This window comes from Emys orbicularis, chromosome 13, assembly GCF_028017835.1.
Source record: "Emys orbicularis isolate rEmyOrb1 chromosome 13, rEmyOrb1.hap1, whole genome shotgun sequence".
In the NCBI taxonomy this organism is placed as follows: domain Eukaryota; kingdom Metazoa; phylum Chordata; order Testudines; family Emydidae; genus Emys; species Emys orbicularis.
Window position 1 is genome coordinate 10,321,021 of NC_088695.1, and position 26,774 is coordinate 10,347,794.

Here is a 26,774-nt window from a genome sequence, read left to right on the forward strand (position 1 = left end):
CTGTTACACTGTCTGCAGGGAGCCATGGCTGCAGCCGGGAATCCTCTGAAGAGCCTCCGAGATGAAGCTACTTGCTCCATCTGTCTGAGTTTTTTCAAGGATCCAGTGTCTTTAGATTGTGGGCACAGTTTCTGCGGAGCCTGCATCACCCAGTGCTGGGAGGGGCCAGATGCAGCCATCTCCTGCCCTCAGTGCAGAGAGACCTTTCCCCAGAGGACCCTGAGGCCGAACAGACAACTGGGGAACTTCGTAGAAATCGCCAAGCAGCTGAGTGTCCCAGCAGCAGAAGCAGGAGGAGATTTGTGCAACGCGCACCAGGAGCCTTTCAAACTCTTCTGTAACCAGGACCAAACTCTCATCTGTGTGATCTGCAGGGAGTCCCAGGCGCACCACGCTCACAGGGTGGTCCCGATAGAGGAGGCTGCCCGGGAGCACAAGGTAGTCCACGGCTGGGCTGGGAGCGGTGCTGGGAGGGGATCCCAGGCCACAGCAGATGTGGATGCAGTGGCGCTGGAACAGTTTTTGGAGCGGGGGTGCTGAGCTACACCCCTCTTACCCCTGCCCGCGCCCCCTCACCGCCCCCGAGAGCTGGGGCTGGGAGCAGGGCCGTGGCTGGAAGGAGGAGGAGGTGGACAGCGGTAAGGCGGCCGATCGGGCCCCCGGATCAGCGCCCCCTACCCCCAGCGGACGATCGGGCCCCCGGCGGAGCGCCCCCCGCCGAGCGCAAAAGAGGGAAAGAGTCACCGAAGGGGCAGTGACTTGACAAGCTCACAAAACAGCTCAGTAGCAGAACCAGGAATTAAACCCTGGACCCCCAACGCCCATCCTCGTTCTCTAGCCACTAGACCACACAGCCTCTCATCACTCCTGTCAGGCACTGCTTTACTATCCCATTATAAACCGCTCAGCACAGCTGAGTTTCACAGTATATTAACCATGTCCCATTAATGGTGATGTTAATAAGGCAGTGCACTGATATTGGTCAGTGCTGAAGAGAGAATGTTCATTTTGCAGTTATCACGTCACACTACATAAACCGAATCAGTGTTTTTGTGCACACGACTATAGTAGCACTATCTACGTTTGTTGTATTAATTTTGATACAGTCAGGTTGGAAATTCCAGCACAAGATTGCTTATTTCAGCAGTACTAGAATTGGCTCTAGAATTTTAAACTCTGGTCTTTTCCGTAATGTTGGCACTGCCATTGGCATGTAGGGAAGTACTGTTAGTATTTATACTTCACTTTGATAAGTACTTCTCAGCACAACATTTTTAGAATACTAATGTCCAAATTGGGTACACCTCTGTTCCAAAATGTAACCGTGATGCCATTATCAAAATCTGAACAACTGAAGTCAGATGAAAAAAGAACAGGAGTACTTGTGGCACCTTAGAGACTAACAAATTTATTAGAGCATAAGCTTTCGTGGGCTACAACCCACTTCTTCGGATGCATGGTTTATTAGATGGTTTATTAGAAGTGTTGTAAGTTCTTTGGGGGCAGGGACTGTCTTTTTGTTCTGTTTGTACAGCACCAGGCACTTTGGGGTCCTGGCCCATGCGTGGGGCTTCTAGATGTTATGATAATACAAATAATAAATAATGAAAATGGTGTTCCAATGGAATGGTGCAAAACCAATGTTCCTGGTACACGTGGTATAGCTGGCATTTTATTCTGTATACCAAGTACATTGTATCAATGAAGTGATAAATGGTGGAATCATGATTTTGTGGACTGCAGTAACTCAGCCAAAGGACAGGGGTCTATTACTGGAGTGGGTGGGGGAGGTTCTGTGGCCTGCAATGTGCAGGAGGTCACTAGATGATCATGATGGCCCCTTCTGACCTTAAAGTCCATGAGTCTGTGAGAGCCGGGGCTTGGCAGTGCCCAGCTTGAGCATTTCATATCTGAGGACCGCAGCTTCCTGGAAGCAGCAGTTCTCAATGAGTTTGTTTCCTGTTACTTTCTGAAGCATAAGATGCACTGAAAGATTTCTGCTTAAAAAATTAAGGTTAATCTGCTTAATTTTTTCCTCAAGGAAAAACCAGGATGATGAATTCTTGTTTTCCCTGGCTTGCTGAATGCTTCAGGAGCAGCAAAGTGACCAGCCGAGTGGGGAGTCGGGGGAGATACAGCCCCACGTGGCCCTGCCCACCCATCACCCCCAAACCCCTCCTGATTCCCACCAGCATGCTGCATCTCTTCCCCCACTCACTGGGCTGGGGTTAGCGGGAGGCTGGCCTGCAGTCCAGGACTCCAGGCAGCTGGGGCTGGCGCTGCCTGGGGCGGAGGGGCCAGCTGTCACAGTGGGGGGGCTCTGGTGGGGATGGGGCCTCGGGCAGATAGGGCTGGACTGGCGGCTAGCCTCCCCAAGCCAGTGGTTCACATCCCACCCACGCATACTTCAGAGTTTTGCTTTGGGTTTATGCATCCATTTGAACCACAAACTCAATGTAACATTCTAGGGCCCATGAAGCCCAAGTGGATTGGAACCTTAAAAAGCCTGTTGGACAGAGCAATCCACTCTGGGCAGAATCCGCTGTGCTGTCTGACACTCTAGCTTTAAGGACAAAATGGACTGTATTAGTGCCAGAGTAAGATTAAAGGAAGAAAAAGGCTGATTCCCAGGACCATGTTGAGTCTCAGTACCAGAGCACCTCGGAAGTGCTTCTTTTCCCCCATGCCAAACAATCGAGCACAATATTTATGAACCTTGTGAGTGTGTTGGATTTTTAACCAGGAGTCCCTTTCTCCCAATTTTTCATTAGGCTCCAGAGTTTAATATACACTTTTAAAAAAAGTGTTTTAAACACTCTTACCAAAACTCCCTTCCCTGTAAGTTGCTCAGCTTTCACTCTCTGACATCCAGATCTCTTCATATACTGTTCCCTGTCATTGCATGGGAGCAGAACATCCTATCCTATACTGCTGGAAAATGGATACGACCTCAACCCATTGCCCTGCAGCACGTGGCAGTCAAAGGCTTAGGGATCTCTGGAGCATGGGGTTGCATCCCTGACCATCTTGGCTAATAGCCATTGATGGACCTATCTGCCATAAACTCATCTAATTCTTTTTTGAACCTAGTTATACTTTTGGCCTTCACAACATCCCTGGCAATGTGTTCCATGGATTGATTGTGTGTTGTGTGAAGAAGTACTTCCTTTTGTTTGTTTTTTAAACCTGCTGCCTGTTAATTTCCCCTGGTTCCTGTTATGTGAAGGGGTAAATAAATTTCCCTATTCACTCTCTACACCATCCATGATTTTACAAGACCTTTATCACATCCCCACCCCAACTCCAGTTGCCTCTATTCCAAGCTGAACACTCCGTCTTTTTAATCTCTCCTCATATGGAGGCTGTTCCATACCCCTAATGATTTTTATTCCTTTCGCTGTACCTTTTCCTATTCAAATATATCTTGTTTGAAATGTGGCCAATAGAACTGCATGATGTATTCAAGATGGACCATGGATTTATATAGTGGCATTATGATATTGTCTGTCTTATTATCCATCACTTTCCTAATGGTTCTTAACATTCTGTTAGCTTTTATGAACAGATGTTTTCATAGATGACTCCAAAATCTCTTTCATGAGTGGTAAGAGCTCTTTAGACCACATCATTTTATATGTATAGTTGGAATTATGATTGCCAATGTGCATTACTTTACATTTATCAACAGTGAAATTCAGCTGCCATTTTGTTGTCCAGTCACCCATTTTTGTCAGATCCCTTTGTAACTTTTCACAGTCTGCTTTGACTCAACTACCTTGAGTAATTCTGTATCATCTGCAGACTTTGCCACCTCACTGTTTACCCCCTATTCCTGATCATTTATGAATATGTTAAATAGCACTGGTCCCAGTAGAGATCTCTCTCCATTGTGAAAACTGACCATTTATTCCTATCCTTTATTTCCTATATTTTAACCGGTTACTGATCCATGAGATAACCTTATCGCTTATCCCATGACTGTTTAGTTTCCTTAAGAGACTTTAGTGTGGGACCTTGTCAAAGGCTTTCTGAAAGTCTAAGTACACTATATCCAGTGGAAAGCAACAGAGGGTCCTGTGGCACCTTTAAGACTAACAGAAGTATTGGAGCGTAAGCTTTCGTGGGTGAATGCCCACTTCATCAGACTAAAGTAATGGAAATTTCCAGAGGCAGGTATAAATCAGTGAGGAGATAACGAGGTTAGTTCAATCAGGGAGGGTGAGGTGCTCTGCTAGCAGTTGAGGTGTGAACACCAAGGGAGGAGAAACTGCTTCTGTAGTTGGATAGCCATTCACAGTCTTTGTTTAATCCTGATCTGATGGTGTCAAATTTGCAAATGAACTGGAGCTCAGCAGTTTCTCTTTGGAGTCTGGTCCTGAAGTTTTTTTGCTGTAAGATGGCTACCTTTACATCTGCTATTGTATGGCCAGGGAGGTTGAAGTGTTCTCCTACAGGTTTTTGTATATTGCCATTCCTGATATCTGACTTGTATCCATTTATCCTCTTGCGTAGTGACTGTCCAGTTTGGCCAATGTACATAGCAGAGGGGCATTGCTGGCACATGATGGCATATATAACATTGGTGGACGTGCAGGTGAATGAGCCGGTGATGTTGTGGCTGATCTGGTTAGGTCCTGTGATGGTGTTGCTGGTGTAGATATGTGGGCAGAGTTGGCATCGAGGTTTGTTGCATGGGTTGGTTCCTGAGTTAGAGTTGTTATGGTGCGGTGCGTGGTTGCTGGTGAGAATATGCTTAAGGTTGGCGGGTTGTCTGTGGGCGAGGACTGGCCTGCCTCCCAAGGTCTGTGAAAGTGAGGGATCATTGTCCAGGATGGGCTGTAGATCACTGATGATGCATTGGAGAGGTTTAAGCTGAGGAATGTAGGTGATGGCCAATGGAGTTCTGTTGGTTTCTTTTTTGGGCCTGTCTTGTAGCAGGAGGCTTCTAGGTACACGTCTGGCTCTGTTTATTTGTTTCTTTATTTCCTTGTGTGGGTATCGTAGTTTAGAGAATGCTTGGTGAAGATCTTGTAGGTGTTGGTCTCTGTCTGAGGGGTTGGAGCAGATGCGGTTGTACCTCAGTGCTTGGCTGTAGACGATGGATCATGTGGTGTGTCCGGGGTGGAAGCTGGAGGCATGAAGGTAGGCGTAGCGGTCGGTGGGTTTTCGGTATAGGGTGGTGTTAACGTGGCCATCACTTATTTGTACTGTGGTGTCTAGGAAGTGGACCTCCCGTGTAGATTGGTCCAGGCTGAGGTTGATGGTGGGGTGGAAGCTGTTGGAATCATGGTGGAATTCTTCCAGGGTCTCCTTCCCATGGGTCCAGATGATGAAGATGTCATCAATGTAGCGTAGGTAGAGAAGGGGCGTGAGTGGACGAGAGCTGAGGAAGCGTTGTTCCAGGTCAGCCATAAAAATGTTGGCATATTGTGGGGCCATGCGTGTGCCCATGGCGGTGCCACTGGTCTGGAGGTATATATTGTCACCAAATTTGAAATAATTGTGCGTGAGGATAAAGTCACAGAGCTCAGCAACAAGTTGTGCTGTGTCATCATCAGGGATACTGTTCCTGACAGCTTGTATTCCATCTGTGTGTGGGATGTTTGTGTAGAGAGCCTCTACATCCATGGTGGCTAGGATGGTGTTTTCTGGGAGGTCACCAATGCATTGTATATATCCAGTGGATCATCCTTGTTGACACCCTCAGAATTCTAATAGATCGGTGAGGCATGATTTCCCTTTACAAGAGCTGTGTTCATTCTTCCCCGAACAAATCATGTTCATCTGTGTCTGACAATTTTGTTCTTTACTATAATTTTAATCGATTTGCCTGGTACTGAAATTAGGCTTTGTCTGCAATACAGCCTATGTCGCCAAAACTTATGTCGCTCAGGCCTGTGAATGTTTCACCTCCTTGCAGGGCCGGCTCCATAGTTTTTGCCACCCCAAGCAAAAAAAAAATAAAAAAAAAATCTGCGGTCGCGATCAGTAACTCTAGGGCCTCCGCTTCATTCTTCGGCGGCAATTCGGCGGTAGGTCCTTCCCTCCGAGACGGACTGAGGCACCCACCACTGAATTGCTGCCAAAGAGCCGGACGTGCCGCCCCCTTCCAGGGACCGCCCCAAGCACCTGCTTGCTGGGCTGGTGGCTGGAGCCGGCCCTGCCTCCCTGAGTGACATAAGCGTTCATGTGCACAGTGCTATGTCAGCAGGAGAGCTCCTCCCGCCACCCTAAGCGTCTGCCGCTTGTGAAGGTGGGTTTATTATGCCAACAGGAGAGCTCTCTCCCATCGGCATAGAGCGTCTCCACCGCGTGTGCTGCAGCAGCACAGACGTATCGGTACAGCTGCAGTGCTGTACTTATCAACAAGCCTTTAGGATTACTGGCCTGTAATTGACAGGATTAAAATGGGAGATGCTGCTGAGAGGGGTGTGTCCTAAGCCCCGCCCCCTCAGAGTTTGGTGTAGGAATGTGCCTGTCTCTGTGATCCACACCTGGGAACCCCTCTCCTGGAGTCAGGCGGCTTAGGCATCTAAACTGTTTCTTGCACGATGGAGTTCTGCACTTGTGTCACTCCACAAAACATCTGGGGAGGAGGTAGCAGACCTTCTTCATAATGGTTAGCCTGGGGGAAGGGTGCTCATCTGGTATGCAGGAGACCCCTGGTTCAAGTTCTCCCTCTGCCTGATGAGGAGAAGGAATTTGAACCGGAATCTCCCACCTCTCAAGAGACAATTGTGACATTGCCACGACCACTGTCTGTGGGACAGCCTGAGAGGGACATGCAATGTATATAAATGCATCTGTGAGGACAGACTCCTCAGCCACCTGACCCTCCCAAACATTGTTTTTCTTGCCTCAGGATCAAATTCAAGCCCGACTGAACACCCTGAAGAAAGAGAGAGAAGAACTTCTGGAGTGGAAACAGGATGGAGAGAAGCAAAGCCAGGAATATCTGGTAGGTTCCCATTGTTATGGTCCAGCAGTTGCATCAGTCAGAGGCCTTGGCTACACTGGGACTTTGCAGCGCTGCACTTGCTGCGCTCAGGGGTGTGAAAAAGCACCCCCCCTGAGCGCAGCTAGTGCAGCGCTGTAAAGCGCCAGTGTAATCAGCGCCTGCAGCGCTGCATGCTCGCTCGCAGTGCTGCAAGCTATTCCCCTCGGAGAGGTAGAGTACTTGCAGCGCTGCGAGAGAGCTCTCGCAGCGCTGGCGGCGCGACTACACTCGCGCTTCACAGCGCTGCCGCAGCAGTGCTGTGAATCCGCGAGTGTAGCCAAGGCCAAAATTGGTATCTCTCTGTGTGGGGAGAGTGTCAACCCTGGTCTATACACAGCACTGCCTGATTTAGCTATGGCTACATCTACACAGCACAGCTCTGGGGGCGACCTGCAGGGCATGTGTAGCTACACAGCACAGGCTGTGTCCACGCTGTGGTGGGTGAATGAAAAGGCTCCAGCAGGGGGAGGCAGCAGAGCTGCCGGAGCCTTTCCCCACTTCTGCAGCCTTTACCTGTGGTGGGGAAAGGCTCTGGCGACGTGGGGGGGCAGTGGGACACTACACTGCTAAAAATAGCCGTGTAGATGGGGAAGGCCCTGCTTGGGGGCGTATAGAGCCATGTCCGTAGGGTTTATACCCATAGGGTTCAGGCATATCGTGACTCTACTTGGTTAAGCCATGCCTCACCATCTACACTGCTATTTATGCCCATGTTAGCAGGGGCATATACTGTACGTCCTCTACACACCACTATAACATTTGTGTAGTACAGATGTACCTCAAATCACTTTTTAATATAATGTCTTTATACTCGTGTAAACCCCTGACATGCAAACGTTTTAAACCTAATTTAATTTGACCCTAGTGTGGTGGGTAGGGTTCACCTTGTCCAGTTAAACTGAGATAAAATGTGCTAACTAGGAGCAAGGTCCAGCTTAGATCTAGGGTGACCGGACGTCCCGATAAAATCGGGACTGTCCCGATATTTAGGCGTTTGTCCCACGTCCCGACGCAGTTTGTCCCGATATTTCGCAGTGCGGATTTTTTTTGTTTTTGTTTTTTGCTCCGCTGGCGGCACTCCGTTTTTTGGGGGTGTTTTTTGGCTCCGCCGGCGACACCCCACATGTGTCCCGATATTTTCTTCCTCTCATCTGGTCACCCTACTTAGATCAAGGTTAGCTATGATGTATTAGATAACCTCAAGCACTTTGCCTCTTATAGACACACCCTTACATGTTTGTCTTTGTTTATCTTCCCTCTGGGCTGATTCCTCCACTTGCTTGCAGTTTCAATTCAAAGCACTGATCTTATTCCCCACACATCAGTGGGTCCAAATCCAGCTACAAACACTGATTTGAGGGGAGATTTTTTTCAAAGGCATGTATGGGTGTGTCAAGGCTGTATCCCTACTTTGAACTTTAGGGTACAAATGTAGGGGCCTGCATGAAAACTGCTAAGCTTATCTACCAGCTTAGCTCTGGTCCGCTGCCACCATCTTAAGAATTCCCTCCCTGGGAAGCCTTGAGAAACCTTTCACCAATTCCCTGGTGAATACAGATCCAAACTGCTTGGATCTTAAACAAGGAGAAATTGACCCTTCCCCCCTCCTTCCTTTCACCAACTCCTGGTGAATACAGATCCAAACCCCCTTTGGATCTTAAAACAAGGAGAAATCAATCAGGTTCTTAAAAAGAAGGCTTTTAATTAAAGCAAAAGGTAAAAATCATCTCTGCAAAATCAGTATGGAAAATAACTTTACAGGGTAATCAAACTTAAAGAGCTCAGAGGAATCCCCTCTGTCTTAGGTTCAAAGTATAGCAAACAAGATAAGCACTCTGGTAAAAGGTACATTTACAAGTTGAGAAAACAAAGTAAATCTAAGACGCCTTGCCTGGCTTTTACTTACAATTTTGAAATAAGAGAGACTTGTTTAGAAAGATGGGGAGAACCTGGATTGATGTCTGGTCCCTCTCAGTCCCAAGAGCGAACAACCCCTTAAACAAAGGACACACACAAAAGCCTTTCCCCCCCCAAGATTTGAAAGTATCTTGTCCCCTTATTGGTCCTCTGGGTCAGGTGTCAGCCAGGTTACCCGAGCTTCTTAACCCTTTACAGGTAAAAGGATTTTAGAGTCTCTGACCAGGAGGGACTTTAGTACTGTACACAGTATGGCTGTCACCCTTCCCTTTATAGTTATGACACGCCCCCCAAATCACAGATAGTGTTGGACGTTCGGTTCCACACTGGCTGTGATTTCTTCCTGGAGTTCTAGGAGAAAACAGAGTTAACAAGACACATGTACCTTTAGACATACTACTGATTATATAAAAACTAACAATATGTTTCATTACAAGAACAATTGTTAAACAGTTAACTCTGGGAAACTTTCCCGGGAGAGTGCATCAGCCACTTTGTTAGAAGCTCCCGAAATGTGTTGTATTTCAAAATCAAAATCTTGGAGAGCTAAACTCCACCGAAGAAGTTTTTTGTTATTCCCCTTGGCGGTATGAAGCCACTGTAGCGCAGCATGGTCTGTTTGTAGTTGGAAGCGCCGTCCCCAAACATATGGGCGTAGCTTTTCCAGCGCGTACACAATGGCGTAGCATTCCTTTTCGCTGATTGACCAGTGGCTTTCCCTCTCAGACAGTTTCTTGCTGAGAAACACGACAGGATGGAATTCTTGATCTGGTCCTTCCTGCATTAAAACTGCTCCCACGCCTCGCTCGGAAGCATTTGTGGTTACTAGGAACGGTTTGTCAAAGTCTGGGGCCCTTAGCACAGGGTCAGACATGAGTGTTGCCTTAAGCTGGTTAAAGGCCTTTTGACACTTATCAGTCCACTGAACTGCATTTGGCTGTTTCTTTCTGGTTAGGTCTGTCAGCGGGGCGGCGATTTGGCTGTAGTGTGGTACAAATCGCCTATAATATCCGGCCAAGCCTAAGAAGGATTGGACCTGTTTCTTTGACTTTGGAACCGGCCACTTTTGGATAGCATCCACTTTGGCCTGTAGGGGATTTATAGTTCCTTGACCCACCTGGTGCCCCAGGTACGTCACTCTGTTTTGGCCTATTTGACACTTTTTAGCCTTAACAGTTAGTCCTGCCTGCCGGATGCGCTCGAAGACTTTTTTCAGGTGCTCCAGGTGTTCTGTCCATGAATCAGAAAAAATGGCCACATCATCGAGGTAGGCAACTGCAGATTCTCCCAATCCTGCTAGGAGACCATCTACAAGTCTTTGGAAGGTGGCGGGTGCATTTCGCAACCCGAAAGGGAGTACATTGAATTCATACACCCCTGCCTGGGTGACGAAGGCTGACTTTTCCTTAGCGGGTTCATCTAGTGGTACTTGCCAGTACCCTTTGGTTAAGTCTAAAGTAGAGATGAATTGGGCATGTCCCAATTTTTCCAATAGCTCATCTGTGCGTGGCATTGGATAGTTGTCAGGACGAGTTACAGCATTTAGCTTACGGTAGTCCACGCAAAAGCGTATTTCCCCATCTGGTTTGGGAACTAGAACCACTGGAGATGCCCATGCACTGGTAGAGGGGCGGATTATACCCATCTGTAGCATGTCCTGGATCTCCCTTTGTATAGCCGCTTGGGCATGAGGTGACTCCCGGTAGGGTGGGGTTCTAATTGGGTGAGCATTACCTGTGTCAATGGAGTGGTATGCCCGTTCGGTCCGCCCTGGAGTGGCTGAGAAAATCGGTGCAAAGCTTGTGCACAGCTCCTTTATCTGCTGTCGCTGCAGACGTCCCAGGGTCGTGGAGAGGTTCACCTCTTCCACGCCACCATTCCTTTTTCCTTCATAGTAGACACCTGCAGGCCACTCCGCGTCATCAGTTTCCTGGGCTGTAAACTGGCAAACGTTTAATTCTCTAGAATAAAAGGGCTTAAGAGAATTAACATGGTATACCTTAGGCTTTATGTTGGAGGTGGGGGAGGCTATGAGATAGTTAACAGCTCCTAGGCGCTCCTGGACCGTGAATGGTCCTTCCTACGACGCTTCCATTTTATGGGCCTGGAGCGCCTTTAAGACCATGACTTGGTCTCCTACTTTGAAGGACCGTTCTCTGGAATGTTTATCATACCAGGCCTTTTGCTCTTCCTGAGCATCCTTTAGGTTTTCTTTAGCAAGGGCTAAAGAGTGTCGGAGGGTGTTTTGTAGGTTGCTTACAAAGTCTAGAATGTTAGTTCCTGGAGAAGGCGTAAACCCCTCCCATTGCTGCTTCACCAACTGTAATGGCCCCTTAACCTCGCGGCCATACACAAGTTCAAATGGTGAATACCCTAAACTGGGATGTGGTACAGCCCTGTAGGCAAAAAGCAACTGCTGCAACACTAGGTCCCAATCATTGGAGTGTTCATTTACGAATTTACGTATCATGGCCCCCAAAGTTCCATTAAACCTCTCCACCAGACCGTTGGTTTGATGGTGATGAGGGGTGGCAACCAAGTGATTCACCCCATGAGCTTTCCACAGGTTTTTCATGTTCCCTGCCAGGAAATTAGTTCCCGAATCTGTAAGTATGTCGGAGGGCCACCCTACCCTGGCAAAAATGTCTGCTAATGCCTGGCACACACTTTTAGTCTTGGTGTTGCTTAAGGGTACAGCTTCCGGCCATCGGGTAGCAAAATCCATGAAAGTCAGTACGTACTGCTTTCCTCTGGGTGTCTTCTTTGGGAAAGGACCCAGAATATCCACAGCTACTCGCTGAAATGGGACCTCAATTATGGGTAGTGGCTGGAGAGGGGCTTTAACCTGGTCTTGGGGCTTTCCCACTCATTGGCACACCTCACAAGACCGGACATAATTAGCAACGTCCTTGCCCATTCCCTCCCAGTGGAAGGACTTCCCCAACCGGTCTTTGGTTCTGTTCACCCCAGAATGGCCACTGGGATGATCATGGGCTAAGCTCAAGAGTTTTACCCGATACTTAGTGGGAACTACCAGCTGTCTTTGAGGATGCCAGTCTTCCTGGTGCCCACCAGAAAGAGTCTCCTTGTATAAAAGTCCTTTTTCTACAACAAACCGGGATCGGTTAGAAGAGCTGAGAGGCGGTGGGGTGCTCCGTGCCGCTGCCCAAGCTTTTTGAAGGCTGTCATCTGCTTCCTGCTCGGCCTGGAACTGTTCCCTTGATGCTGGAGACATCAGTTCCTCCTTGGACTGTGGACTGGGGCTTGGTCCCTCTGGAAGCGATGCAGGTGCTGGGGCTTTTTCCATTGACTGTGAACCGCTGTCCGCTGGTGCACTATGTGGTATTTCAGGCTCTGGCTGAGCCTCTTGGGTAGGGTTATCTGCTGCTTCCGCCAGTTTAGGCTCGCTGGTGCCCTCTGGCATTGGAGTTGTAGACGGGGTTGCAAGCGCCGGACTCAGTGCTGGCAATGGTTCTGGTGCTGGTTGCGTTGCCAGTTCCGGTTCTGGGACTGGCTTTGGCTGGGTCTCTGGGATTGGATCCACTACGGCTGTTGCAGTCGTTGGCAGGGGATCCGGTTCCACCACCTGTGTTTGGGTCTCCGGTAACACAGACGGGGTCCTGGTGGACGGCTCAGGAACAGGGATGGGGGTGAAAGCTTGCTTAGCCTGGCTGCGGGTGACTATTCCCACCCTCTTGGCTAGCTTCACATGGTTAGCCAAGTCTTCCCCCAGTAGCATGGGAATGGGATAATTGTTATAGACTGCAAAAGTCCACATTCCTGACCAGCCCTTGTACTGGACATGCAACTTGGCTGTAGGCAAGGTTACAGACTGTGACACGAAGGGTTGAATTGTCACTGTAGCCTCCGGGTTGATGAGTTTGGGGTCCACTAGGGATTGGTGGATAGTTGACACTTGTGCCCCAGTGTCCCTCCAAGCGATAACCTTCTTTCCGCCCACTCTCAAGGTTTCCCTTCGCTTCGAGGGTATGAGAGAGGCATCTGGGTCTGGGTTTCTTTGGTGTGATTGGGGTGTAATGGACTGTAATCGGTTGGGGTTCTTGGGGCAGTGAGCCTTTATATGCCCCAGTTCATTACATTTAAAACATCGCCCTGCTAAGGTATCACCGGGGCGATGTTGGTTGATGGAGACTGGTGTGGTGGGGTGAGAAGGCGTCTGGGGTTTCCCTTGGGATGTGGGTGGGGCCTTGGGTTGTCCCCGGTGATAAGGTTTTGTTTCGGTTTGCCCCTTCTGATATTCGCTCCAACTGCTACTAGCTTTTTTCTTTTCTGTCACCTCCACCCATTTGGCTCCAATCTCCCCCGCCTCGGTTACAGTTTTGGGCTTCCCATCTAGGATGTACCTTTCTATTTCCTCAGGAACACCCTCTAAAAACTGCTCCATTTGCAATAGGAAGGGCAACTCTTCCGTAGATTTAACATTTGCTCCTGATATCCAGGCATCCCAATTTTTCCCAATGTGGTAGGCATGTCGGGTAAATGACACATCAGGTTTCCACCTTAGGGCTCTGAACCGCCGACGGGCATGCTCAGGTGTTAGCCCCATTCTGATTTTGGCCTTGTTTTTAAAAAGTTCATAACTGTTCATGTGTTCCTTAGGCATTTCAGCCGCCACCTCTGCTAAGGGTCCACTGAGCTGCGGCCTCAGCTCTACCATGTACTGGGTTGGAGGGATGTCGTATCCAAGGCAGGCCCTTTCAAAAATTTTTAAGAAGGCCTCAGTATCATCGCCTGCCTTGTAGGTGGGGAATTTCCTGGGATGGGAAGTGGTACCTGGAGAGGAGTTGTTAGGATGGTCTGATGCACCCTGCCTAGTCCTTGCTGCTTCCAGTTCCATCTCTCTTTCATGGGCCTCCTGTTTGGCTTTTTCTTCTCTTTCATGGGCCTCCTGTTTGGCTTTTTCTTCTCTTTCATGGGCCTCCTGTTTGGCTTTTTCTTCTCTTTCATGGGCCTCCTGTTTGGCTTTCTCTTTCTCTTTCATGGGCCTCCTGTTCAAGTTTTTTAATTTGAAGTAGTCTCTGATGTTTTTTCTCATTTTCTTCTGCTTCTAGTCTGGCCAGTTCTAGTTTGCTAGCTGCTTCACTGGTAGTCATTTTCCTGGTTTTCTTGTGCTGGGTCTCACCCTCTGCAGTTGACTGAAACTGGGATGTATTTAGCTCAGGCTCCTGCTGAGTGCTGCTGAGTTAACAGAGAGTTTCTAACTAGCTACTTCCGAGGATGTAAAAAAGAAAAAAAACACAATTCAGCTTGTAAATTATCTTTACCAGTTGTTTGCTCATTAATTGAACCCTTCTCTTAACAAAGGACCTTGTTAAAAAAACTTAACACCTCTGCCTTCAGGCAAGGAGAGATAAGATATGCATCTACCTTCAGCTCTGCTCTCCAAGCAGCTAGAAGGAAAAAAAAAATCTCTTACTGGCTTTTGGGTTTAAAACGATCCCACCGCTGTGCCACCATGTCAAGGCTGTATCCCTACTTTGAACTTTAGGGTACAAATGTAGGGGCCTGCATGAAAACTGCTAAGCTTATCTACCAGCTTAGCTCTGGTCCGCTGCCACCATCTTAAGAATTCCCTCCCTGGGAAGCCTTGAGAAACCTTTCACCAATTCCCTGGTGAATACAGATCCAAACTGCTTGGATCTTAAACAAGGAGAAATTGACCCTTCCCGCCTCCTTCCTTTCACCAACTCCTGGTGAATACAGATCCAAACCCCCTTTGGATCTTAAAACAAGGAGAAATCAATCAGGTTCTTAAAAAGAAGGCTTTTAATTAAAGCAAAAGGTAAAAATCATCTCTGCAAAATCAGTATGGAAAATAACTTTACAGGGTAATCAAACTTAAAGAGCTCAGAGGAATCCCCTCTGTCTTAGGTTCAAAGTATAGCAAACAAGATAAGCACTCTGGTAAAAGGTACATTTACAAGTTGAGAAAACAAAGTAAATCTAAGACGCCTTGCCTGGCTTTTACTTACAATTTTGAAATAAGAGAGACTTGTTTAGAAAGATGGGGAGAACCTGGATTGATGTCTGGTCCCTCTCAGTCCCAAGAGCGAACAACCCCTTAAACAAAGGACACACACAAAAGCCTTTCCCCCCCCAAGATTTGAAAGTATCTTGTCCCCTTATTGGTCCTCTGGGTCAGGTGTCAGCCAGGTTACCCGAGCTTCTTAACCCTTTACAGGTAAAAGGATTTTAGAGTCTCTGACCAGGAGGGACTTTAGTACTGTACACAGTATGGCTGTCACCCTTCCCTTTATAGTTATGACAGGGTGATTAGGTGCCTAATTCACATTGACTGTCAATAGGACTTAGGTACCCAGTGGCTGTTTTGTATGACTGAAATCCGGACCCTGAATCTCCATCTAGAACCACCAGATATGACTGGTTTCCTCTGGGACAATGTAATTAACAGAATGCCAGATGAAACATGTAAGAGCTGGAGAAAAAGCATTTTGCACAGTATATGTTGTACCTGGCGTTTTGTGTGGATAACCAGCAGGACTTTCCTTCAGTCTTCTCCACTACTCTCTGCCAATGTATTCCTGATTCCAACCTTTCTGCTATTGGAAGACTCTAGATGATCAGCAGAATATACTAAGCCACTCAGACCTGAAGACTCATCATTTTAGAGATATTGGGTGACATTTTCAAAAGTGCCTAAGTGATTTTGGACCCGAAGGTTTACAATTTTGCAAGCGGTTAAGGGCCAGATTCTTAAAGATATTTAGGGGCTTAAAATGCAGAGAGAGGCCTAGTGAGATTTTTCAAAAGCAACTAAAGTCCTCTGTAGTTAAGGGGACTTAGGCACCTAAGTGATACTGAAAATCCCTCTCAGGGCTTGTATGTCTCTTTAGATACCTAAATATCTTTTAAAAGCAGCTCCTTATACACTTTTTAAAAATGGGTTTCAGCTCCTAAATGATGTTGCTGTTTCTGAAAATTTACCCTAAGTTCTATTTTCAAAAGTCACTTTCAAAGAAACTTAGGCTCCTAAGCACCAAAAGTCACTTTGAAAATGGGAATTGGATTCCTAAGTCACCAAGGCACTTTGGAACACGTTATTCATTCAGGCCAGCTGAGAGACTATCAGGCATTTTCTCCTGAAATCTCAAACGTATGTTTGTAGTAGGTTGATATGAAAAGAGGGCTCGAAGAACTGTTCCCAGACTCTTCCCAACCGGACGCTGAGCGCTGGAACCTGCCCCGTCCCAGGCTCCTCCTCTTTCCCTCGAGGCCTCGCCCCCCACTCCTCTTCCCCCTCTCACTGTCGCTTGCTGCTCTCTCCACCTCCCTCCCCCTACCAGCTGAGCAGGGCTCTAGGGGTGTGGTGGAGGTGACTGGGGCGGGGCAGGGCGGGGGAGGGAGAGCCACACTGTGCGGGTAAAGGGGTGATTGGGGCAGGACGGGGGAGCTGCCCGCACTTCTCTCCCTGTCCCAGAGCCATCCCTGAGTGCTCCTCCAGGCTCCCCTGGTGTTGGAAGCCAGTTCCTCTGGGTAACCGGACTTCTAATATCCAGTCAGCAGTGCCAACCAGACACTGCAGGTTTCCCTTTTGACTGGACTTTCTGGTCAAAATCTGGACATCTGGCAGCCCTAGTCCCTGACCTGTCCTTTTCCTGTTTGTCTCTTCATTACAGGGAAAGATAGAAGCTGAGAGGCAGAAGATTGTGTCTGAATTTGAGCAACTGCGGCAATTCCTGGAGGAACAAGAGCGACTCCTGCTGGCCCAGCTGGAAGAGTTGGACAAGGAAATTGTGAAGATACAGGATGAAAATGTCACCAAAGTGTCTGAGGAGATTTCCCATCTCAGTGACTTGATCAGTGAGCTAGAAGAGAAGTGTCAGCAGCCAACAAGTCAATTCCTGCAGGTGAGACAGTTAGAGACACCCCGATCCCTGCCCAGGGAAGGGAGAGATTCTGAGTGATTAGCTTTGGAGTTTATTAAGTTCTTGGAGAGGTCTCCCTCCACAATGGAGACTGTCAACATTTCCTTTAGCAAAGCGAGGGAAAACAAAATCTGACATTTCTAATATTTCCAGTGTGGAAACAGTTTTGCTGTTTTAAAGGCAGACGTCTCAGGCCTTTTTGATACATCATATATAAGCCCTGACATTTCCTGGCTCATCTGAAAATGAGTATATTATGAAAGCTGTCATAAGAAGTTTTTCTCTGCTACAGGATGCTATAATCCCATACATCCCTTCTCTCATCGCTTAGCTTACACAGAAACTGCTGGCTGTCAGTAAGAACCCAAGCAAACCTCACTTTAACCATTACATGTTTGAATCAATATGCTTGTCGATAAGGTTTCTTTATGGTGTTTACTGAGCTATTACAGAATGATATGCAAGAGTTTATTCCATACGCATTTCAAGTGATGTCTCTACTATTGGAAATACATAAAAATGACATCCCGTCATCCTACATGGCATTGTTTCCTCATCTCCTCCAGCCAGTACTGTGGGAAAGGACAGGAAACATTCCTCCTTTGGTGAGACTCCTCCAGGCATACTTAGAGAAGGGTGCCAATACAATAGCAAGTGCTGCAGCTGACAAAATTCCTGGATTATTAGGTGTGTTCCAGAAGCTGATTGCCTCTAAAGCTAATGACCATCAAGGATTCTATCTTCTCAACAGTATTATAAAGCATATGCCTCCAGAATCAGTTAACCAGTACAGGAAGCAAATCTTCATTCTACTATTCCAAAGACTTCAAAATTCCCAAACAACAAAGTTTATCAAAAGTTTCCTAGTCTTCATTAATTTGTACTGTGTAAAATATGGGGCGTTAGCACTTCAAGAAATTTATATTAGCCCCTTTGTTTTCAGTTTAAACCAATTTTACCAAAAAATTCCTGGGTTTTACAAAAAACTAGTATTCAGTTTTTTCTGATTTTCATCCTACTTTTGTATCATTCAAATATATATATAAAAAACTTGTTTTATTAGGAAAATACAATACATTGCATGAGATCTCTGTATTATGATAATACATTAGTCTGTGTGTATATGCAAAGCTGCCTGCTGAAGTAAGAACATATTGTTCTAGAAGATACACACAATAACCAACAGGCAGGCACACAAGGTCTGAAGTGCGTGTGCATCTGAACGTACTGATAAATCTCACACCCACCACGTACACATTTCAAACTGTTAGCAGACAATGGGTTAAAGATTTGACGCACTAAAATGGGAAGAAAATGAAAATCTGTATCGGAATACGTTTCAGAACACGAGGAAGTATTCAAAAGGGTTAAAGAAACAAAAACAGGCGAAAAGGATGAAGTTGAGTGTATGCGCTGCAAATGGTGTGGCCCAATTATCAAATGTGAATATTTATAGGCCAATAGTTCTAAGTCTACACCAGTAAACTGTTTGTTCAAATGAAAAGTTTTATTTGGGGATTAGAGTTCTATTGTTTTCTTAAACTCAGGGAGGGCATTGTGTTTTGAGCTCTGTTTTAGTTCTGCAGCAAACCACAGTGATGAACAGAATTCAAAGCATTAATCTACTGAATACTTTTTTCCCATCTTTACATCCACCAAAATAAACCCCAATATTTACCTAGAAAAATTAATAGTTTTTTGTGCTGATTTTCATCTGTTTTTGTTGTGGTGGTAATTTTTCCTGGGAATTTATCAGTGTTTAACTAAAATAAAAACTGAAAATGAAGGGCCCTAATGATCTGGAAGCAATAAAAGGCATAACTCCAGTTTCTAGGAAGTGGGAGATTAGGAAAGCAAAGTTCTTTGCAGAGCCTATTAAGAAATGGGAATGTATCCAGTTTCTAGAATTGCTGACCAGAATGCATACATGGAGCTTTTAGTTTGAGAAAGGCAAATGCACTGGACACAGCAGTTGCATGTGGAAGTCAGGGATTCATGTGTCTGATCAGTCAGTTTGAGCAAGTGCCATTGGCACAGGCAAAATAGAATTTAGAAGGAGAAAACCCAAAATCATGGTGCATGCTTAGGGGTCCCATTTCATCTGAGTCTGTGAATGGAATTTTAAAGGTGAAACTACAGAGAACTTGCATCTGAAGAAGTGAGGTTCTTACCCACGAAAGCTTATGCTCCCAATACTTCTGTTAGTCTTAAAGGTGCCAAGGACCCTCTGTTGCTTTCTACAGAGAACTGCATCTTAAGCTCAACTAGGGATGGCAAAATGAGTCCTCTCCAGAGCAGGAGCGATCGCCAGTTTGTGGCTCGTGGGACTTAGCTCTCTTTTTTTTTTTCTCCCTTCTCTCTCTTCTAGGACATCAAAAGCACCTGGAGCAGGTACGTAGCTCCTTCCCACCCCCCCTTACGCTTCATGATGTTGGAAGGGGATTGGATCCCCCGGGTCAGATTTTGCAGGGTATTTAGACACCTGACATGTAGCTAGGCACTTAGCTGCTTTGGAAAATTCCACCAAGCAAGTTAGGCACCTCCCATTGCAATCATTGGCAGTTGGGAGCCTAGCTTGGTTAGGTGCTTTTGAAAATCCCAGGAGGCACTGTTAAAAATCAGGCCTTAAGTGACTTGCCCAAGGTCATGCAGGGAGGCTGTGGCAGAGCAGGGAGTGGAACGTAGGTTTGCAGAGTCCTATAGCAACCCCTTAACCACTGGAGCATTCTTTCCCTCGAGATTATGCCCGTCTCTGAGGGGCAGCTTGTGGACCCCTTACTCTCTTTAACTCCCATTTGAGGATCTAGGCATTTAAATTAGAGGAGGGCAGTTGACTCACCAGTGGGGAGTTAGAGGCTCACAATTAGCCCACAAGAGAGCAGCCTCTGGTAGCTCATTCTCACAAAAGAAAGAAAAGATTTAGAGGTTTTTTTTTTTTTCCTCTCTAGGTGTGAGATGGTGAAGTTCGAGAAACCAATGGTTGTGCCAGAGGACCTGAGAGAGAGAGTCGGCGTCTCTTCTCAAAGAAATGTTTGTCTAAAGGAGGCTCTGAAGAAATTCAAAGGTAACTGAACAGTTATCTGGGTTCATGCTATGGTGATGGTACATCGAGATGTGCCTCTGACTGTGGAAGGAGATGGATTCTGGTCTATTAGTTCTCAGTTCGTCCCAGCTAGACGTCTTTGTGGGTGGGATGGGGAGGGCTGAGGGCTGATGCCAGTTGGGACTGTCCCAGACCCAACCCTGGGTGTCAAAATTGGCCACTCAGAATTTCAGAGACACACAGTCACCAGATGTTTTAGAAAATGTTGAATTTAATCTCCCTGGCTGGGATTTTCCAAGGGACCTAAGGGATTTAGGCACCCATCTCTCTGACCATCAATGGGAGTTGGCTGCCATATGGCCTCAGCCCTTTTGAAAATCCCAGAGTCTGTACCTCAAGTTCCTCCATATTTAAGAAGGAGGAAATAATGGCCAACCTACCTTGTTATGCTAATTAGTGAATGCCGCCCAGTGCTTTGAGATCCTTGGAGGAAGGTGGGAGATGGAGAGGTGCAAGATATTATATTTTGGACGATAATTTCACTATAGTTTGGTCTCGCTGGAAAGGTCTCCCCATTCCAATCTGCCTCTCGTTCTGTGGTCTTTTCCTTTGGGCTGTCTCTCAGAATTACAGCACGGTTCCATGCAGTGCTGATGTAGTCATGTCAGTCCCAGGATATTAGACAAGATGTGGGAGGTAACAGCGTTTATTGAACCAACTCCTGTTTTGAGCTACATGGACCTGAAGAAGAGCTCTGAGTAAGCTCTAAAGCTTGTCTCTCAAGCACAGTTACATTAATTAATGGTAGGAATGTCACCAGTCAAGACAACATGAAATCACCTCTTCCAATCCTTCCTTTCTCTAGAGACCCAGCCCTCTGAACTGACTTCTGAACCCAAAGGCAGAGAGAAAGGGTATGGGCTGGATTCACAAAAGGACTTGGGGGTCCACCTGCCATTTTAGGCACCTAAATCCCAGAATCAGACCACACTGCGATTCACAAAGCCCCCTGCTCAGCTGCCTAAAATCACTCATCACCTCTATTTTTGCGGTAAATATTCCCTAGGCACCTATGTTTCTGCCTCTGTGCATGCGCACTGCATTTCCAGTCTAGCTGTCCAGACACCTAAGCCCCAGAGAGATACACGAACAGGGGAAAGAAAGGCGTTCCTCCTCCTAACTCACCTACAGGCCCCAATCTGAGATGCCTGCTCTGAGCACACTTACTGGCTCAGGCCCTATATGTGAACTTACCCAAAAGAACCAGGCCCTAGGGAACGAGAAGCCCCCTTATAACGTACAGCTCTGTGATTAGGGTACAGACCTGGGACGTAGGAGCCCCTCAGTTCAAATCCCTTGTTCCCTAGAGGAGAAGAAGGGATTCCAACAGGCATCTGATATAGGCCTCGGTCTCCCCTTTTGAATCTGATCCACTGCGTATAGATAATTGAGCAGAGGGACAGGCTTCTGGGTCTCCCACCTCCCCAGGGCGTGCTCTAACCACCTGGCTAGAGAGACGTTCTCGTAATTTCTCTCTGCCTCTGGCCCAATGAATTATTGATTATCCCCAGTGGAACCTCTCCCCCAGGAGAGCATGTGGGCACCCGGCATCAGAAAATCCTACAGCCCAGAGGTTAGGGAACTCCTTGAGAGGTGGTAGATCCCATTTCAGATCCCTGATCCCTGTGTGGCACAGGGTTAACTTGAACCAGGGGTCTCCCAAAGGCCAGCTGAGTGCTCCAACCACTGGGGTAAAAGTTATGAGCAAGGTGGGTTTTCTCCACCCCCTCAGGCTTCTTGCCAAAAAAAATGGCCCAGGTGCTGGACACCAAGAGAGGGGTCGCAGCTGAGAATCCCACGCCGAGGGAGGCGCCTATAGTGCTTCCCAGACTCAGTTGCCGAACTCCCTGAGATGGCTGGGGCTTAGCACCCCCCCACACACACACACTTGGCATTTCCCACAGCAGGGAGTCACCTAGCATGCTGCCTCTTATGAATCTCATTCCAAGGCGCATCTCTCTCCCCGTTCATGGTACAGATTGCCTGGGTGCCTGACTCCTGCTTTGTGAATCACAGTGACTTTCTAGGTGCCTAAACGTTGGGTGTTGTGATGCTAAGCGTCACCTTGCCTAAGTTTCTTTGTGAATCCAGCCCCATTTTCATGAGGCTATTTTCCTGCAAAAAAGGAGGAAATCACCTCTCCTCTGATCTTTTCTTTCCCTAGAGACCCTGCCCTATCAACTGAACTTTCTGATTTCAAAGGCAGAGAAAGAGGGTAAGTTTTCATGAGGTTATTATCCTACAACAATTATTAATTAAAATCTCAGTATTAATTTTTTAGAAGAAGCTTCTGAATTCAAACAAGAGGTTCCCACCAATACAGAGTCAAGGATCCCAAGGTTACAAGGAATCATTATACCATAAGAACGGCCATACAGGGTGAGACCAATTGTCCATCTAGCCCAGTATCCTGTCTTCCAACAGTGACCAATGCCAGGTGCCCCAGAGGGAATGAACAGAACAGGGAATTATCCAGATATTCATCCTGTCGCCCATTCCCATTTTGTGATGTATGAACGTGCACATACTATTTACAATTGGAAAGTTGGGTACATTTTTTAGGTCCAATAATCATCCTTTAGGGCACACTCAGGTCACATTTTGCTCTTCTCTCAGTAATTATAAGGACTAGAAATTTCCTCTATTTTTATTTTTTATATGCAAGACAAGCTTTGCTGCTGGAAAACGTCATTAACACAGAGTGCAGGTTGACCATCAGTGCCTTGTACTCTACCAGAACATGAAAGGAACCCATATTTCAACCTCTGAAAACTGGGAAATAAAAAGTTAAGGAAGCATCTCCCACCAGCTCCTATGCTATACTTCCCTCCTCCCCTAGTGTCAGGAGCATGGACTCATGTACTGGGCTGCATCCATCCTCAGCTGGTGGAAGGTCCCTTGTGGGGAGACCGTGCTAAGGCCAGTACTGAACCAGGCAGAGAATCAGGACTGCAGTGGCATTCAAAACAAACAGAATGTTGGGAATCATTAGGAAAGGGATAGATAATAAGACAGAAAATATCATATTGCCTCTCTATAAATCCATGGTACACCTACATCTTGAATACTGCATGCAGATGTGGCTGCCCCATCTCAAAAAAGATATATTGGAAAAGGTTCAGAAAAGGGCAACAAAAACGATTAGGGGTATGGAACAGCTGCCATATGAGGAGAGATTAATAAGGCTAGGACTTTTCAGCTTGGAAAAGAGATGACTAAGGTGAGATATGACAGAGGTCTATAAAATCATGACAGGTGTGGAGAAAGTAAATAAGGAAATGTTATTTACTCCTTCTCGTAACATAATTACTAGGGGTCACCAAATGAAATTAATAGGCAGCAGGTTTAAAACAAACAAAAGGAAGTATTTCTTCACACAATACACAGTCAACGTGTGGAACTCCTTGCCAGAGGATGTTGTGAAGGCCAAGACTGTAACAGACATTTTTTTTAACTAAATAAATTCATGGAGGATAGGTCCATGAATGGCTGTTAGCCAGGATGGGCAGGGATGGTATCCCTTGCCTCTGTTTGCCAGAAGCTGGGAATGGGCAACAGGGGCTGGATCACTGGATGATTACCTCTTCTGTTCATTCCCTCTGGGGCACCTGGCATTGGCTACTGTCGGAAGACAGGATACTAATAACCATTGATGGATAAATTCATGGAAGATAGGTTTCAGAGTAGCAGCCGTGTTAGTCTGTATCCGCAAAAAGAACAGGAGTACTTGTGGCACCTTAGAGAGCATTCTCTCTCCCTGGGGGTTGGTGCTCCCTGTGGTACTGGGAACTGTACCTTTAAGTGGTTTGGCTTCCCAGGCAGGAAGGAGGAGCATGGCAGAAGCTCTGTGATACAGAACCGTGGATAAATAGGGTTTAATTCAAGCACCATGCTCCCAGCAGGATTACTGAACACCACAACTGTGTTGTGTCCCCCTCCTTGTCCCATGAGCACCACTGGAGGCCTGGGAAGGGGGTCTCTTCTGATCTCATAGTTACCTACCTGTGTCCTTTTATGGCCCCCAGCAATAGCATCTGAATTCCTGGCATCTTTTATGCCCATTTGACAAAAAGGGAAGCTGGAATGCAGTGAGAGGAAGGGACGTGCCTGAGGTCACACAGCAAGTCAGTAGCAGAGTGAGGAATAGAGCCCAGGAGTCCTGGCTTCTAACCTCTAGACCACGTTCCTCCCCAAAATGAGTGTAATGCATCGGAAGACTGTTACACATCCCTGTGGTAGTCCATTCGGGGTAGCCGGTGCCCAGCCCTGCTGTGCAAACCCTATTGTTTAAGCTCTGTCTCCCTGTCCATCAGATCTGCTTTCTCATACTCCCAGGTGTGCCCCCCACCATAGCCGATTCTGTAGGTACTCCGGGGCTAAAGCACCCACAGAAAAAAAATAGTGGGTGCTCAGCACCCACTGTCAGCCCTGTGGATCAGGTCCTGCCCTTCTTCCCCTCCCACCTGCCGGCAGCCCGGCCAATCAGCTCCTTCCCCTCCCTCCCAGCACCTCCTACCCACTGCGATGAACTGTTCAGTGGTGGGCGGTGGGGTGGGGGGAGGAGCAGGGGCCGAAAGAGGCAGGGGTTGGAGTGAGGGTAGGGCCTGGGGCAGAGCAGGGGTCAAGCACCCCCCAGGAAGTCAGCTCCTTTGCCCCTTCCTGCTTCCTGCAGCCAACACGTAAGGTCTGTTTCACCCCTTTGTTCCCGAGCTGGGGCGATGCAGCTCAGCCACAGAGGCAGGGGAAGTCCATAGCTCTCCGGGGTGCTGGTTGCTATGTTTCTATGTCCAGGCAATTGGACTTGCCACTGTCTTCTGAGGACCTCAGGCCCCAGACAGCGACGTGGGCAGCTTAGCCTGCCCCGAGAGCAAACACTCCCTTTTCACCCACTGGGTAACAACACTGCATGTAGGGAAACTGAGGCACATAGAGGCTTCCTAAAAAAAATTACAAAAAAATCCCAGTTTTTCACCCCCTTCTAACAATACCTCTTAGATGCCTGGCGGGAACGACGGGGAATCTCCTGCTCAGCTTCAGCCACCAGGCAGCTCCCCAGGAGTGACACTCAGGGCCCACCCCAGCCAGCCCGGGACTACTGGGGAGCGTGAGAAATGGTCCTAGCCTCCCCCAGGGCTGAGCTCTGCCTGGAAGGGTCTGTCTGCACTGCAGAGTGAACCCTGGGGATCGGTACCCGGGTTAGCCTGGGCTGGGCGCAAGGAGCCATGCTGCTGAGCCTGACCTCACTTACTGTGTCCTCACTGGTGCTGCTGAGTCTCTAGGACTTCTGGGAGCACATCCCATGGCTGGTGGTGCCACCGTGAGCTGAGCTATTCTGTGTTTCTTTCCCAGCGATTCGTGGGGTACCCGGCCTGTCTTTCACAGGGGAATTGTGGGAAGGCACTGGAGGGCTATTTTCCCTCAGGTCAGGCTGGCAGTGATGATGGGGGGGGGGGGGGGGGTTTCACCTTCCTCTGCAGCACGTGGATGCGAGTGACATGCCAGGATTGTTTGGGGGTATCTCACTGAATCATTTCCCTGCATTGTGGGGCCTCGGGCGCTGGTACCTCGGTGCCTCCTCTTCTCTGCCTGTGGCACATAAATAGTCCAGTCTGCTGTAGGCTGTCATGCTTTGGGCTAATGTTGGGGGTTCGGTTAGGTGGGTGCTGGGTGGGGTTGGTGACTGTGATATACGGGGGTCAGATTAGATAATCTGATGGTCCCTTCTGGCCTCAGACTCTGACTCTCACCACTGCAGTGGTTTAGCCTGCACAGAGACGCCCATTTCCCCAGTTCCCAGGGGGGTACTTGATCCTTGCTCTGCCCCAGGCCCCGCCCACAAGCCCCCACCCCAGCCCCATCTCTTCCTGCCCCACTCCATTCTGCCCCCTCCCCCCACCTCTTCCTGCCCTCACTCCTCCCCCTCCCCCCCCAAACCTCCTGCCCACCTCTGAACAACGGATCCGTGGCAGGAGGAAGGCACTGGAAGGGAGGGGAGGAGCTGATCGGCAGGGCCCATCTGCGGGTGGGAGGTGCTGTGGTGAGAGGGGGAGGAGCTAATCCGCAGGACCTGCCGGTGGGTGCTGAACACCACTATTTTTTTTCTGTGGGTGCTTCAGCCCCGGAGCACTCACAAAGTCGGTGCCAGTGCTGGGGGGAGAGCACCCCTGAACTCAGATGAGGTGTTTATGCATCTGGACAGGAAGGGCATCAGGGTTAGCAGCTGAGTAAGCGCCTGGGTTAACTCTTCAGTGTGGACAGACCTTAACACTCTCCTCCTGTCTCTCTTTCTCCTCTTGCAGTGCAGGCCACTCCGGATCCAGACCTGGCAAATCCCTGTTCCGTCGTGTCCACAGATCAGAGTGTGTTACAGAAATACCAAGACACGGGATATTTAGTGCCACAGAACAGGTTTTATCCTGCTCCCTGTGTGCTGGGCTATAAGGGCTTCACCTCAGGGAGATGTTACTGGGAAGTGGAGGTGGGGAACAAAGATGACTGGGTTTTGGGCACTGCCAAAGAGTCTGTGATACACGAGGGAGCGGTAAGCTGTACACCAGAGGAGGGGATCTGGGCTTTGCAGAGTACAGGGAATGAGTACTGGGCCCTCACCTCCCCTAAGACTGCTCTGGGCCTATATTGTAGCCCCAGTAAAATTGGGGTTTATCTGGATTATGAAGAGGAGAAAGTTACATTTTATGACATTACATCTTCTGGCACAGAGCCAATCTTTACTTTCACATCCTCTTTCACGGGGAAGATCATCCCCTTCTTTGGGAGCCGGCGTGTCGAATTTCTGAGAAGGTTACGGGAAGGCATGGCAGTACGTGGTCACTGGCAAGCATACCGTTAA

At 47.9% G+C, this 26,774-nt stretch overlaps 1 protein-coding gene across 1 annotated transcript; it reads left to right on the top strand.

The window, feature by feature from the left end:
* LOC135887972 (zinc finger protein RFP-like) lies at positions 1-26,774 on the top strand. Its single transcript, XM_065415780.1, has 7 exons — positions 1-438; positions 6,863-6,958; positions 16,573-16,803; positions 19,190-19,212; positions 19,770-19,885; positions 22,089-22,139; positions 26,224-26,774. The coding sequence occupies exons 1-7, from the start codon at positions 25-27 to the stop codon at positions 26,772-26,774; spliced, it is 1,482 nt and encodes a 493-aa protein (XP_065271852.1). The 5' UTR covers positions 1-24.

Bases quoted from the DNA above. Each gene is read 5' to 3' on its own strand.
- LOC135887972 (XM_065415780.1), top strand. From the start codon at position 25: ATGGCTGCAGCCGGGAATCCTCTGAAGAGCCTCCGAGATGAAGCTACT. The intron at 439-6,862 runs GTAGTCCACGGC...TTCTTGCCTCAG, and splicing joins AGGCTGCCCGGGAGCACAAG to GATCAAATTCAAGCCCGACT. The intron at 19,213-19,769 runs GTACGTAGCTCC...TTTCCTCTCTAG, and splicing joins ATCAAAAGCACCTGGAGCAG to GTGTGAGATGGTGAAGTTCG.